Source organism: Spodoptera frugiperda, chromosome 15 (genome assembly GCF_023101765.2).
Source record: "Spodoptera frugiperda isolate SF20-4 chromosome 15, AGI-APGP_CSIRO_Sfru_2.0, whole genome shotgun sequence".
NCBI classification, from domain to species: Eukaryota; Metazoa; Arthropoda; class Insecta; order Lepidoptera; family Noctuidae; genus Spodoptera; species Spodoptera frugiperda.
The window spans coordinates 6,102,478-6,117,210 of record NC_064226.1 but is presented as its reverse complement, the minus strand read 5'-3'; the positions used below and the strand labels follow the sequence as shown (position 1 = coordinate 6,117,210).

The window sequence follows — 14,733 nt, the reverse complement described above, 5'->3', positions numbered from 1 at the left end:
AGTCTACTCGATTGAATGTTTGATTTTTTTTACTTCATTTGACAGTAGTTTTTTGACAACTAAATTAAACGCAAACGTACAACACTATTAAAAAGTGAATTTTCTCTTTGGTGGACAGTTGGTCATACACAAGATCAAACGAAATAAATAATGTTTTATTTAATATTTTGTTGAATTGAAATGTGTTATAAAGTGAAATTATAAAATGTATTCGCAAATTTTATGAATAACTATAAAAATTATATACTGTTCAGTCAATAATTACCGAAATGGCAGTTTGTGGGCTAAGGACGTTATTGTTGATCGTCTGTATTTTGGAATTGGTATGTTTTTGTTTAAAACCCTAACTGATTGAACTTGAATATAGTCTGAAGTTATATGATTTTGTTGTCTAATAACATACTTCTTGTGATATAACATTTCATTTTGCAAAGGTCCAACAAACGTAGACCTAGTCAGTCTAGGGATTGATGACCTCCAGTAAGTACTTCATAGTTTGCGAATTCCAATGACCTAAGCGTTTTTGTGAATCATACTCTTAGAGAATGGGTCTAATTGGTATTTTGATTGGCATTGTTGTTATTGTTTCAGATCATAACAGTACAGCGGCAAGTTTTTGATTTCCTGGGTTATATGTGGCTGCCTATTATAGCAAACTTTACAAATATCCTGTTGATTATATTTGGATCATTTGGAGCGGTTCAGTACATAACGAAGTATCTTTTAGCAGTAAGTTGACAATGGAATGTGGGAGTAACATGTGATGCTATAGTGACCTACTTAGTTTTGCTTTCACCATGTGTATCAACAATCTGTTACATAAGTACTATTCATTTTAAATACTAGATACTTTTTATTGGAAAGTTGTTTATTGATTTATATATTTTTGCTTATTTTCAATGAAGATGTACTTTGGGTGCTGATTAAATGTTTAGTTCATTCATATAATTATTACAAAGAACTTAAATTACATCTTTACAATCAGCAAAAATATTTTTTGTGTTGCTGGCATTTTTACAAAGTCTTATAACAATAGATACTTTATTTCCATTAACAAAAGTTTGTTTTGAAGAGTTCACTTGTGTTAGACTTCAATACAACATTGTATATTGTATTCTTTTACAGTACGCCATCTGGAGTTTTATGTGGCTGGTGTGGAACATATTCCTAATTTGTTATTATCTGAATCTGGGCACTTTGAACAGGGTATGTATTTAGTAATGTTGTCTTTTCTATTTCCAAAACATATTTCTAACTGCAAAACTTAAACTTCTTAGATTGATAAAGCAAAATATTAATTTACACTGCTACTAATTTACAGCAGTAGGTATTAATCTCCAAGTTTGGATGAGAGTATTGGGCTTTTGAGTAAAAAAAAAAACCAGTAAAAACTTAATAAATAATTTTAAGACTGTCTTATTCCTATTAGTTCTCAAAATAAGCAGAAAATGAATTGTGTATTGTGAATTCACTTCTGCTCTCCCATTTGATAAATACATATAATATGTGACATTTATGTTTTGTATTTGCAGGACAGCGGTTTACTATCACTGGGTACAGGCAGTGTCAGTTGGTGGGAGAGCAATGGTTGGGGCTGTCAGCCAGTTTGGGATGAAGTGGATGGACCAGGCACATGGAGGCCCACACGAGTGGAAGGCTGCTTCATGCAGTGGGATCATGTTGAACTGGGACAATCAGCCGTTGCTGCTACCCTAGCAGCCACTGCATTACCCTTAGCTGTAGTCTTGGCCTTCAGATCTTTTAAGAAACAAAAACCAGCTGCAGGTAAACTATAAATAGAATATTATTTATTTTAATGTAGTGTGATAATAGTTTTGAAACAATAACAAACAAAATAAATTCTTTGCAGATAAAGGAACCATTTCCCGTCGTCCAGTGTACACAATAGAACTGAGCCCTACTGAAACAAACATCAGCGAAACTTCAATGAAACCAATGACTCCACGACGAGTCAAACGTCGATCAGGTTCTCGAGGAAACAACTCGTCAGTGCGTAGATCACGTCGTTCCTATAGGAATGCTGGATATTTATCATCAAATGCTTCACTACCTCGTGAATCAAGAGCGTCCCGTCCCACATCAGCGCACTCGTCATATTCCAATTTCCACGCGGCGCGCCCCGTTTCATATCACGCTCCAGAAAGGGAAAACTTTCCTTGTGTAGATGATGGTTACAATGATCCCCCACCTCCAGTCGAGTCTGTTCCTATAGTAACTAATAATAGGTATAATACCATTGGACGTAGCAGTATGAAGTCTGGCTACGACGTCGTTGGCCCATACAACGAGCCAAACCCACAGAGGAAATACGAACAAAACATTCCATCGTACGATAATATTGAACGAAACTATGAAGCCGCCCCGACTTACGACAATAGAGCGGACAATGTAACGCCTTGCGAGTCTCCGTCATATGTATGTGGTGGAGCGTATGGCGATGGTGCGTGGCAGACGCCGCCACCTCCTGCACCGCCCTACAGTGCCCGAGCCACACCACAGGCGCCCGGTCCACCCGCCTACCAGGCGGCTAATGATCACTATAACATGAATTTAGGACCATAATATCGTAAAAACTTGCAGAGTACTTAAGTGCCTTATTGCGGTGATGTTATTTACTAGTTGACACAGAAACATTAGTGGCCTATTTGCACCATTTCTGGAAATAACACAAAAATTTCAAATCAATTTACCTATTGTGTGATGTTTTTCCAGTAGAAAAATGGAGGCGGAGCCTTAAATATTATTTTAAGTTCTGATTTATTTTTAAGAATATCGAAAGTAATTGCCATTAAGTGGTGTGTCTATGAATGTATGAAGTGTATGCAATGAAACGTGAATGTGATTTTATACGAATTACTCTAGTTTTGAAATTGTTTCGAAATGATTTAAATTGGGTTTAGGCGAGTATATTTTAAGTCATTGTTATTATTTTATCAAGATGTTAGCTTTAACGGAACTGTTAGTGTTAAGTTTCTGCCAGAAATAGGTTAGTTAATAAATAAAATACCATAAGAATATTGTCGTAGAGATCTGAGAACAGTACCCTTAGTACAAGTTTGCTTTACGTTGAATGAAAACGACACGAGATCGCGTTCGGCGCTCTTATTGGCCGGTGCGAACGAACCAACCAATTAGAGCGTCAGACGCGCTCTCGTTTCGATCCCGTTAAACGTAAATCAAACTCTTACTAAACCCTCAAGATTTTTCACTAGCTCAATGATGTTAGGCCTACACATGTGTGAAGTTTTTGCTCAGTGAAGTACTTATTTATATACAATAGTGTGCACAACGAATATATATTTGTGTAGCCTGTAGGTACTAAAGTTGTCTCTCTAACATTCCAGTGGCAAACATTCCTGACGAGATATAGTGTAGCTCTCAATAGTGTATAAAAATACTGATAATAATCTCATTACATTCCTAATAAGAAATTATTAACTTGTAATTGGAATTTGTATTACACATCCGTCCAGTTTAGTGTAAACAAGAATCTCGTGATTACTTTTGTATCATCTTTAGATCGAATTTGTGCAGCTAAGATTAAAATCATATTTGATGTAACTATGGACCAATATTGTACCTAGCAATTAATTAGATTACAACGAGCTTTATTAGGTTAAGCAAATAAGTTATAGGGTTGTATTTGAACCAGATGATCTGGTAATTTTTATACCAAATATACACCTACAAAGGAAGTATTGTATTTTATTATTAAATTAGTATACCTCTTAACTAATTGGACTATTGGTGAAAATATTAAAAGACATTTTATATCGAGCATTGGAATTTTATTCTTAACATTAATCTTAACAGAAAAAAATATATAAAATCGCAAAAATATATCACAAGGTACACTAGTAAATACTGGTTTACGTAATTTTAGTCAACTAACGTTTCTTTCCGTTTTTTAGTAAAATGTGTTAAGTTGCCAACTATATACAGAAAAATATATCAAAACGTTAGTTGACTATAATTATGTTGATAAAAGGTATGGACAATGCAGTTGTTAGTGGTATTGATCAAATGCAATCATAAAAATCGACCATTGATTCTTGATTCATACAGTTTTTACAAGACTGGGACCACAAACAGAATTTGAATAATACATAGACGAGACCAACTTCGCCTTAAATGCAACGCTAAAGTATTTATGTAAATTGACTAGTTTCTTTATTTACTTTGAAAGTATTAGTCTCAATCAGTTTGGTACATGAAATTATTCGCGCTGCAGTTGTTTGAGTCGCGTTTTCTAATTGATATGGGTATAGTAAAGGTTTGCATTGCGGTACGAGGTGCTAAATGGGCGGCAGTGAACGTCGCTCGGCGGGCGTGAGGTCGGGATGCCATACATCCACGATGAGAACCAACCGCGTCCCCGTGCCATTGTGCCACACCTCGTGCTCGAAGCTATCATCAAACATGAACGTCTTTCCCACTTGCCATTGTCTGTGAACAATCAAAACAAATATTTATAAACATATCAGCAATAATAAACTTCATACACTAAACATAGTAGTGTTGACAAATTAATTACCTTGTTTCTTTATCCACTCTAAGGTAAGTATCTTTGGTATTACTGAGACCTAAGTGCATTCTCAACCGGCAGTTGGTGGGTCCGACGTGAGGTCGCACGTGGGTGCCTGCCTCCATAGCACTGAACTTGATCTGTCCACGGCGACAGCCCGAGGCTGCAACTTCTGAGCGTACGATCGAACACGTGACCGGCGCACGTTTACACCTATTGGGGATTTCTTGGCCTCTAACAAACAAGTCTAACTGCGACCATTCGCCTCGCTCCTTCAAACCCTCCTTCTCCTTTTCATACAAAGCTTTAGCTGCTTCTCCCTCCTTCAGAATTTCTTTCCACGATTTTTCGAGAGCGCGAGCCAGCTTTGTATAAGGAGTCTGCTCTATATTCCACCACGGGCGACTTTTTAGACGTTCAACATTATAGAGTGAACGTTGTGAGGGTGACAAAAAGTGTCCCATAGCAGCTCCTCGCTTATGGACTTCGTGGGCTTCTTCGTATCGTCCCAACAAGAGGAGCGAGTCTCCGAGATGGTAGTAGAATCGAGATTCAGTCGCAGGACCCGTGTCGTTCTGTAAAGCTTTTTGAAAGGCCTCCACGGCCTCTTCTAGGCGATTATGTTGAGTTTTCAGAACAAAGCCGTGGTGCGCTAAGGCTACTCGATCATCAGGCCACTTTTTAAGAGTGTCTTTTAAAACTTGTTCTGCAAGATCAGCCCTGCAAGAAGTAAAAGATTTTTGTTAGCTTAATTTTTAATTAATGTACGTTTATTCATGAATTTCGCGCAAAAAATATCATATTACCTGTTAGCCATAAGGAAGGATATTGTTAAGTTGTTATAGTAACCAGGAACATCAGGGAACCGGCGAATAAGTAGCCTATAGACAGGTTCAGCACTCAGATAATTGCCTGAAAGTATTAACATTTCATTATTAGTCAAGAAATTCTTAAAGAAATCGTTGGTAACATGAATAGTAATTTAGTCACCTCTGAATCGGATTCTGTCAAGTGTTCGATGAGCGACTTGAAGCAGCTTGTGGTCGGTGAGGCGTTCGTTCATCTTGAGCAGGTCGAGGTAGGCGGTGATGGCCCGCGTGAGCAGTCTGTTGTCGCGGCGCGCCTCGGCCTCGGCGTCGACGGCCCGCGCCAGCAGCCAGCGCGCGCGCGCACTGCCGGCCAGCTGCGCCGCGCCCGCGCGCCTACTGGCCGCGCTCCACTCGCCCTCGTACGTTAGTACACAATACACTCACACACACTCTCCACACACAACACTCTCTCTCCGTGTCACAATGAAGTGGAAAGCATTAAAAATAATTTACAAGTTATAACTTGCTTTCCTCTTGGTATTTGGGACAAGGATAGACGAGAAACTGGTCCTACTCTAGGGGGAGACGATGTCGTCGAGGGAAGCCGGGGGCGGCCCACGCGGGGTGCGGGCGTGGGACGCAGCCCGACATATCCTTCGACGAGTCGATAGGAAAATGGCACAACGAGCAAAGTATGACGGATGCGAATTTTGGATGCAAAAAATAAAATAAATAAGTTAGTCGAGCCACTCCTGGAATTTAATTTAAAATATTCTATGAGAAATTGTAAACTTTATAATATGTAATACCTAGCTCAATAACGAAGTGCCATTGGTGTATTCGATATGATGTTACATAAAGCTGAAGCGGCAAGCTTAAAGGGAGTTCAAACTTCGTACATGTTCGTTAATTGGATAACACTCCATGCATTTTAATGATCAACAAATAAAAAATCACTCAAAATATTATGAGAATACACCAACAACTGTCGTAGAGACAATTTTTTCTTTAAAAGAACTACACTAGACAAAGAAGATTGTGATTACACAATTAAAATAACTTTTTGCACTATAGAAGATTTCCATATTTATATCGGCCGGCCGGCCTCATCTAGTTATTTAAGAGATTGACGTATAAGAGTTACATTGTAACCTATTTGCAAAATAAATATCATTTATCATTAATAAGAAAAAAATTAAGATAGGTCTCTCACCTGGCGCAACTCTTCCTCAGCTTGGTCGAGTTGCTGGCGCCAGTACTGGTCGGCTGGCTCTCCTGGCCAATCATCTTCTATGCTGTTCCCACCATCCTCTGTAAATGGAGAATTCAATGTGAGAAACAATCTGTGAAAAATCTTTATTAATCAGTTTAGAAGTAGCAAAAATTTTATGGACTGGATTCGAAAATTTGTTTTAAAGTTTCTAGTGATCTAAAATTACTAACATAATCGGGACAGAATCTGTACTACATAGCTATTAAGAAAAAAAAAAAAACAACTAAAAAAGATCAATGGCAAATAAAAGGTAACTTAATATGAAGAGTTCAATCCACTCACGTTACAGTTAGTCATGCCAGGGAGTGTTAATTGGTTAGAATGATGAAGCCAACAGCGAGTCTACACGAGCAAGCGGTCACACGCAGACAGTCGTGTTTACTGTGTTTTTGTCCGGGCCGTTCCGGTTCGGGCAGCCGTCCGTATTTAGCTTCGAGCCGACTGAGTAGTTCTGCATCATCCACGTCAGATATCTCTTCCTCTTCATCTTCTTCCTCCAACTCTTCTTCAAGCTGTTCGTCGTCAATAATTTCTACGTCATCAGGTACTTCTTCATCCGCCTCCGGCTCTGGTTCCTTCCAAGGCGTGGCTACGATTTGCTTCGGAGGATCCGTTCCTACAGTTTTCACATTCTTCTGTTCTACTTCTACTTCTTTCTCTTCCTCCTCTTCTTCTTCAACTTCTTCGTCGCTGTACAATTCTTTGTCCTTTGTTGACTCTTTCTCAACTACGTCCTGCGAGTAATTGCCTCCATAAAGTATCTTTGTGAATAAAATAACGGTCACAATACGGACAAGTCCTTACCTTAGGTTCTTCAACTTCTTCTTCGTTTTCTTCTTCTTCCTCTACCTCTTCTTCTTCACTCTCTTGTTTGGGAGGAGCTTTAAGAACAGAGGAAACTTTTTCGATAATTTTTTCAACTGGTACTTCAATTTCTTCGACAACTTCACTTGGCACAGCTGAAGGACGTAAAAGAACTAATTAAGAAAAGGTACGTGGAATAAGTAGTGTAATTTTGTTTTGTAAATGTTTCCTACCAGCTGCGGCTGCTTCTTCAGCGATTAGCGTCATACGTCGGTCTATGACTGGTGTTTCCTCCCTACTACCGTGTTCGTCACTTGCTGGTGCATCATCTGTTACCAAAATTACATTTCACTATCTATCAATATCTTAAATCTTCTACTAGCTGTCAAAAAGACTGAGTAGTTGTATCGAATTCTATAGTAAAAGGGGAACATGCTACCTAAGTGTTCAGCCTGCAAGAGTTATATCGGTTTTAGATTGAATTAGGCATAAAGTATTCGTCTCAAATTGCTGTTAATTTGGAACACTTGTCAAATATAACCATAGGTGAACATTACTGGAGTAGTGCCAAGTAATAACGATCGGATTTTAACAGACTAACTAATAGATGTCCCAATTCTTTTAATAGTAATTCTAGTTTGTTACTACCCAGGATTAAATATTTAACTTCGCTATTTGATAAGCGACTTTTGGAGTAGTTCATTAAAAGTAAATAATTAAGGATGCTAATTTTCTAGCTATGGGCAAAAGTATATTCGTTAAGGCATGTTACTTTAGTATATGAGTATAGTACGCACCGCGCGGGGCAGTGGCGCGGCGCACGACCGCGTGAGTGGCGACGAGCAGCGCGCCACCCACCACCAGCTTCAGCCACACTGCAACATACGCGGCACTCGCGTTACCCCACAGCCACGAGCACTGCCCACAAACACGCGTGCTGTCGCTAGGTCCATGGACTACTCGGGACCGCCACTACCAGACAATGGAATCCAATATCTCTAGGAATCTCTATTGGAATGTATAAAGTGGCAGTCGCGAGTAGCCTGTCAGTATGGACAAACTTAGGTAGAACCCTTTTTCGACGTCAGCTATTAAATAAAGTGACAGCTTCGTGTGTTTGAACTTGGGTGAAGTATGGGAGTAAATATTGATATTTTAATACTTAAACAAATCTAACTGTACGTAAGTAAATCGGTTTTTGATGGTGATAAAATATTGGACGAACACATAACGCGTGTATTAAATGATTATTGCCAGCTTTAAATGTCAGGAATACAAAAAAAAAAAAAAAAAAAATTACAATATTATAAATTCGATGAAAAATATAAATGGATGGATAAATACAATGTCGGTGTGTATGTGTGTAATAGACAAAAAGTGTATTTGAAATAAATGTGAAAGAAAAATGGTTTTAATGTACTCAATAATTTTGAAGACATATTTTTAACGCACAATAATCGAGACAAAATTTTGATAAGGAATTCAACATAGGTTTCAGTGAGTCAGAATGAAGAAATTTTCGATACATTTAAAGCAATAATACAACACAAAACACTTTAAACTGAAGATAAAGACAATTAAACAGTTTTTTAAAAGTCCGTGTATGTATATGTAGGTAAGAGAAAAATAAATGAAATCTTAAACTTAGCACAATTAAAGCAAAATGGGTTGAAATAAAAGAAACTAATTTTAACGAAACATTTATTTTTACAAAGTTTATGAAATCAGATCATTTCAAATATTAGATAGTTAGAACTAGTGTTATTTTTTAAAATTTAAACCCAAAACCCGAGGTGTTAATAGAATTTTAAGTCGAATGTGAAAGGAGGATTAATATGTTAATTTGTTTAGTACTGCCCGATATGTTGTAGCAATTGAAAGCCATAATGAAAAGCAAATGGTGGACAATGCATGCATGGTAATAGAAATTCTATAACAACTTACTGTGAGAAGCTTGTTCCTGCTCCTTTCTCAATTCTTCTTGTTGTTTCTCGTATTCTTCTTCTTCCGCGAGCGTGTCTACTGGCTTTGCAGTTGATGGTTCTTCTTCAACCTGAATAACAGGGGGATTTATTATTTTTGGTTCTTTAAATTTTGGGCTTTATGCATTCAGGTTAAGAACTCAAATGGAAGAGAAATGAACAGAAAACTGATAGTTAAGATTTATCAGGTCTAAAACTCTTCTGAGGCAACGAAAAAGAGAGAAGATAGACTCGGGTCTAGTTTTAGTAGGTTGATTATAAACAATGTTATAGTTGAAATTACCTCCACTAAAGGTTTTCCTTTGGGCGCCACAATTTGTTCTACAACAGGCAGATCCTCCTCAATGTCGGCTGGCTCCAAAAACTCTTCGTCTTCAGCAACATCATCGTCGTCACCATCGTCATCAGCTCCTTCATCATCTTCGGAAGCCACTTCTTTCGAAGCTTCTGTTAACAAACCAACTTCTTAGTAATTTGTTACGTAAAGATTTTCGACACTTTCTTTCGAAGTTAGGACACATTGGTGAACATTGCAGACTCCTTGGATTTTTTTCGTATGGTGTGTAGTAATCTATGGTACGGCTACTGTGCCAACCGTGACGTTTGATGTAAAACTAATAACGCAATTATACTGAACTTCGTCAATCGCATTTGGGTCCACTCGACCAATAATGAAGCAGTATTTGATTAAGCCTTCATTGTCAACAAAAAACTGTTAAAGGCTATTCATCCACTAGTATAGGATAACGTTGTTCGACGTGGTGTCTAATGTGTTAAAGAGTAAAAATTATGCTTTAGTAATTGAAACTTTCGGAAATGTGTTACAGAGTCGAATTTAGCTTACCATCATCTTTATCATCATCTTCAGCGTCAGCTGCAGGTGATTCTTCAGACAAAGCATCTTCATCAGAAACTTCTTTCTCTAGCCTCTCTACTTCAACTCCTAAATCGTCTTCTTCTTCCTCGTGTTCATCGTCATCCTGCAATGTTATTTAAATAATAACCTTTTTCTAATACAGTTAAAGTTCATTGTTATCTAACAAGACTCAACAGTAAGTCTACACATCAAAGTACTAAATTAGAAATGTAGACAAAAGCATTAAAACATCTTAATCCGATAGCCAAGATATTTTTTGGGCCCAAAAAGTTCATTTTTTCTGTTATAATAAAACAGTGTTCAATACTCATAATAAGAGCAACTCCACAGTGCACAATTAAGAAATCATTCATAAGCCTTAAAAGATTTACAAAAACATACAAGTCAGTATAAAAATTCTTCACATTTCAGAATTGCAGATAAAAATGTTAAAATTTTATCATAAGCCGTAAATTCGTCTTACACAAGTTACACAAACTCATTGTTATTTTGTTACAATAAACTAATTACATAACAAAAAACGCACAGTACCGATTCTTAATAAAAATTTTGAAGAAGCATTGTTTTTAAATTGTTAGTGCCAATCAATCAAATCAAAAATTGTTGTCAAGCGTCACACTGTGCACCTCATTTTCACGTGATTCTTTGTCGTCTTGTTCGTTTTCATTACTTTGATCATCATCAGCATCATCATTCTCTAAACTATCATTTCTATCATCATTCTGATCATCATCATCATCCTCTGCTGTGTCGTTCTCATCTACATTCTGTAGGTCGTCATTATCATCATCGTCATTACCATCTTCACCACTTTCTTCAATATTTCCCTTAACATCATTTTCATCCTGTTAACAGTATTAAATACAATAGTTTGATTTTAAACCATTACAACAACAGAAGTAATGATTCAAAATCATATTCAAAATCACACCTCATTTGATTTGTCTAAATCCTGTTCTGCACTATCTTCGTCTTGTTGATCATCATCGTTATCATCGTCGTCGTCGTCATCAGCGGGATGGTCATCGCCGTCGTTATCGTCATCATCGTCGTTATCAGCATCACGATCGGCTACATCGTGATCATCATCATCATCTTCATTACTTTCTGCAACTTTTTGGTCATCCTCATCCTCATCTTCACGTGTATTATCATCGTCATCATCATTATCATGACCTTCCTCATCATCATCCTCGTGACCATCATCTTCATCATCGTCATCATGACCATCCTCATCCTCTTCATCGTCATCATGACCGTCGTCCTCTTCATCGTCATCATGACCCTCGTCGTCTTCATCATCATGATCTATTTCTTGACTTTGATCATCATGATCATCGTGATCTTCATCATCATCGTCATCCTAGGTCACAAACTTAAGGTAAAAAGTAGTAAAAACTAAAACACCATTATGATAGTTTTATTTAGTGAGAATATAGAATAGGTACTTACAAATCTGCAATAAATTGATAGCAACTGGATAAATAAATGATCGTAACTACTGTTTAAACAGATAACAACTGACTAATATTTAAGAAATTACATTTAGCTTAAGAACTACCTAAAAAGTGTAGAAGAAAAAGTGTCCTTATTGGAGTTGTGTGATAGGATGCCCAAAAGACTGGCAGCATTGCCACATTGAATGGCAATGACCAAGGAGCCAGCAATAGCTATAACCAAATTGAATTAGCCGAACTTATCATTTATTTAAAAACTTACATGGTGTTTCAGTTCCAAGGTATGTTCATCATGGTGGTCATCATCAGGTGCATCCTCCAGCCAACCTTCTAAAACTCCTGAATACCGAGACTCCACTGAATTTGCTTCTACTGCGAAATTAGGTTAAATTATTTTAGATCAATTTGGTACTTATGTTAAAATTATATCTATTTAATAGTGTATCGTTTTGTGTGTAAAGTGTGGATCTAAAGTACACAAGATATATATAGAAAGTAATGACATGAAAACAATATCCAATAAATTGAATTAGTTATTATATTAATTTCAAGTTCAACGGAATTCTTGCAACCAAATTTTTATAAGTAGTCAGCTGGAAGTATGTAAACATTGGCTGGAAATTGAGACAACATACTAACATTCCGAAAGACCTCTGTTCTCCAATATGATCAGTCCAATTAGAGTTACAAGTACAGCGAGCAATGAGAAGAATATGATCTTGGCACACCAGTGTCCTCCAGTGCCATGGTCGTTGGGAGAATGCATAAACACGTCGCCTTCACCAAGCGCTGCGGCCGTGCCACGAGGGCCTTCATCTACGCCTAACTCATCTGAAACGCAAAATAAAAGACATTATAATATCATTAGTATGCACATCACATCTCTACGCTTTATTCCCAGTTTCTTACCTTTCTTCCTCTTTTTATCCTTACGTTTCCTTGGCTGCACGTCCCCTGACATGGCTCACAAAGACTGGCGCTCTCGGGGCGACAGAGATCCACTTTATTGTTTCATAACCCTGAGTAAACAATGAACATACAATGAACTTGCATATAAATGTCACGAGTACTGCAATTATCCAAATGCGCAATTTTCATGAATAAAGAAATGTTTGGCGCAGGTTAAAATTTTAAAATAACCTACGTACAAGAGTATGTACCACCGCAGCTTTCTTCAATTTATTTTAGAATTTAACCTAAAAATAACCGGCAAAGACAGCTGAGGAGGGAGACAGGGATAGATGAGACTGAAGTTTAGAAATTTTGTTTTGTCCAGTTGGAATGAAATTGGATATTCGTTTTTATTATTTTACAATTATTGTATATTTATCATATTTTATGTATAGGTTTGAGTAAATTTTAACACAATATTTTTGTTTTGTTTAGCTGCTGTGGTTGTTCTGCCTTAAAATTCACGCGTTATCAGATTCTCAATAAATAAAAATTTTAAAAGTAGGATTTGAAAATTAAAATTCTGAACGAAATGACATATGTCAACGTTGATATTATGGCTGCGTTCACTATATTTTATTAAGTATATTTTAATAATTATCGATTGATTATATATTATTTTAAATATGAATTTTAAAACCTATATTGTCACGGGTTTTCGACTAATTGCTGAGAAATATTACTACTTTGATGTCTGAATAAAATAGAAGAAAAGAAATTCGCAGTATATTATTTGACATTGACACTGACAGTAAAATACTTAGTTTTGTGAATCAATCCGAAAGGAGTGTAATGTAAACAGAGCTTAATTTGTTTACCGTTTTATTCCTATTTTCTAGTTCTGTTGACCTTTATTTATACAAATTGTATTACTAAAAGTCGTCTATTTACATTTCTTGTATGGGATTTATATAAAACTATACTATCATTTAAAAAAAAATCGAAATCACTTCGCCAAAAATGTGTGAAGTTATAGTTTTGTACGAGGGATATTCGGTAATGACCGGGAAAGACCAAATGTCAGCTAATTGTAGTTGTACATTAATAAAAGGAGCTAACAATATTATAATAGACACAATGACTTCTTGGGATGGCCAAAAAATTTTAGCTGGTAAATAAGATACACACCCATATCTATGTATGTACCTATATATTTTGTTGTTGTAAGAATTTTCATCTTTTATCCTTGTTACAGCATTAGCAAAAAATAATGTAAGCCCAGAAAACATAAATTATGTCATTTCTACTCATGGACATTCAGATCACATTGGTAACAACAATCTCTTCTTGTTGGCAAAACATATAGTTGGCTTCAGTGTATCTTTCAATGATGAATACCACATGCATCCTTTTGATAAAGGTAAGCATTTTAATGGAACCTTTTTACTGTCCTCTTGATTGCAGCTAGCTGAGACACAGTAGAAAATGCATTGTATTCGACAAACCATAGGTTAAAACCAAATAAATAATAAGTGTGTTCACCTTACCTGTTCCAGGAGAGGAGCTTAGAATCGATGACAATGTGAGAGTTATACCTACTCCAGGTCATACACTATCCGATGTCACTGTGCTTGTCAAAGCTGTTGGTGGTGCGACAATAGCTATAGTTGGTGAGTACAGTACAAATACTGAACAGGAAAGCTTTCATTATATTTGTATTTATATTCTATACATTATTCCAAACTAATACACATTGTCTGTATTTTTGTTTTAAGGAGATCTATTTGAAAAATTTGATGATATACAAAATCCGAATTTATGGATGGAAGCAGGCAGTGAGGATCCCGTACGTCAAATGCGTAACAGGTCGAAGGTAGCCAATATGGCGGACTGGATTGTACCTGGTCATGGACCACAGTTTCAGGTCACAGACCAAATACGACAGACTCTAAGAAAACAGATTGGTCCTAGTCATTCGTAAATGTGTTATTATAAAATGAAAATGATTTTATCGTTTAGATAAGTTTAAAATTTAAAATAATCAATAAAATTATGACATAAGGCCTATAATAATATTTCATTTATTACTCCTGC

General features: G+C 36.6%; 3 protein-coding genes across 7 annotated transcripts; 2 read left to right on the top strand and 1 right to left on the bottom strand.

Annotated features, from left to right (window-relative positions):
* The first annotated feature begins 85 nt into the window (after positions 1 to 85).
* LOC126911526 (uncharacterized) lies at positions 86 to 3,716 on the top strand. The gene is made up of 5 exons (XM_050699076.1): positions 86 to 323; positions 592 to 729; positions 1,126 to 1,206; positions 1,533 to 1,785; positions 1,871 to 3,716. Exons 1-5 carry the CDS (start codon positions 270 to 272, stop codon positions 2,581 to 2,583), a joined length of 1,239 nt encoding a protein of 412 aa, XP_050555033.1. The 5' UTR covers positions 86 to 269; the 3' UTR covers positions 2,584 to 3,716.
* A 71-nt stretch (positions 3,717 to 3,787) lies between these two features.
* Positions 3,788 to 13,045, bottom strand: LOC126911520 (aspartyl/asparaginyl beta-hydroxylase). Of its 5 annotated transcripts, none has more exons than XM_050699051.1 (18): positions 12,897 to 13,045; positions 12,658 to 12,767; positions 12,388 to 12,579; positions 12,011 to 12,120; positions 11,223 to 11,654; positions 10,918 to 11,136; positions 10,259 to 10,394; positions 9,698 to 9,861; positions 9,377 to 9,485; positions 8,230 to 8,307; positions 7,666 to 7,761; positions 7,433 to 7,605; positions 7,011 to 7,362; positions 6,569 to 6,666; positions 5,537 to 5,771; positions 5,353 to 5,458; positions 4,556 to 5,266; positions 3,788 to 4,467 (listed from the first exon to the last, which is right to left on the bottom strand). In XM_050699051.1, the coding sequence occupies exons 2-18, from the start codon at positions 12,707 to 12,709 to the stop codon at positions 4,317 to 4,319; spliced, it is 3,414 nt and encodes a 1,137-aa protein (XP_050555008.1). In that variant the 5' UTR covers positions 12,710 to 12,767; positions 12,897 to 13,045; the 3' UTR covers positions 3,788 to 4,316. The 5 variants fall into 5 exon arrangements, with proteins under 5 accessions (XP_050555008.1, XP_050555010.1, XP_050555009.1 ...); XM_050699053.1 differs by having other exon boundaries at positions 7,433 to 7,587; XM_050699052.1 differs by having other exon boundaries at positions 12,893 to 12,911.
* A 406-nt stretch (positions 13,046 to 13,451) lies between these two features.
* Positions 13,452 to 14,703, top strand: LOC126911530 (metallo-beta-lactamase domain-containing protein 1). Its single transcript, XM_050699082.1, has 4 exons — positions 13,452 to 13,810; positions 13,895 to 14,059; positions 14,196 to 14,309; positions 14,415 to 14,703. The coding sequence occupies exons 1-4, from the start codon at positions 13,660 to 13,662 to the stop codon at positions 14,618 to 14,620; spliced, it is 636 nt and encodes a 211-aa protein (XP_050555039.1). The 5' UTR covers positions 13,452 to 13,659; the 3' UTR covers positions 14,621 to 14,703.
* The last annotated feature ends 30 nt before the right edge of the window (positions 14,704 to 14,733 follow it).

What these genes read in the sequence shown, in the direction of transcription:
- LOC126911526 (XM_050699076.1), top strand. Translation starts at nt 270, where the DNA reads ATGGCAGTTTGTGGGCTAAGGACGTTATTGTTGATCGTCTGTATTTTG. An exon ending in TCGTCTGTATTTTGGAATTG is followed by an intron (nt 324 to 591) that starts GTATGTTTTTGT and finishes TTATTGTTTCAG; the next exon opens with ATCATAACAGTACAGCGGCA. An exon ending in GAAACAAAAACCAGCTGCAG is followed by an intron (nt 1,786 to 1,870) that starts GTAAACTATAAA and finishes AATTCTTTGCAG; the next exon opens with ATAAAGGAACCATTTCCCGT.
- LOC126911520 (XM_050699051.1), bottom strand. Translation starts at nt 12,709, where the DNA reads ATGTCAGGGGACGTGCAGCCAAGGAAACGTAAGGATAAAAAGAGGAAG. An exon ending in GCAGGAACAAGCTTCTCACA is followed by an intron (nt 8,308 to 9,376) that starts GTAAGTTGTTAT and finishes CGTATGTTGCAG; the next exon opens with TGTGGCTGAAGCTGGTGGTG. An exon ending in TGAAGAAGCAGCCGCAGCTG is followed by an intron (nt 7,606 to 7,665) that starts GTAGGAAACATT and finishes TTTCTTAATTAG; the next exon opens with TTCTTTTACGTCCTTCAGCT.
- LOC126911530 (XM_050699082.1), top strand. Translation starts at nt 13,660, where the DNA reads ATGTGTGAAGTTATAGTTTTGTACGAGGGATATTCGGTAATGACCGGG. An exon ending in TGGCCAAAAAATTTTAGCTG is followed by an intron (nt 13,811 to 13,894) that starts GTAAATAAGATA and finishes TCCTTGTTACAG; the next exon opens with CATTAGCAAAAAATAATGTA. An exon ending in TGCGACAATAGCTATAGTTG is followed by an intron (nt 14,310 to 14,414) that starts GTGAGTACAGTA and finishes TTTTGTTTTAAG; the next exon opens with GAGATCTATTTGAAAAATTT.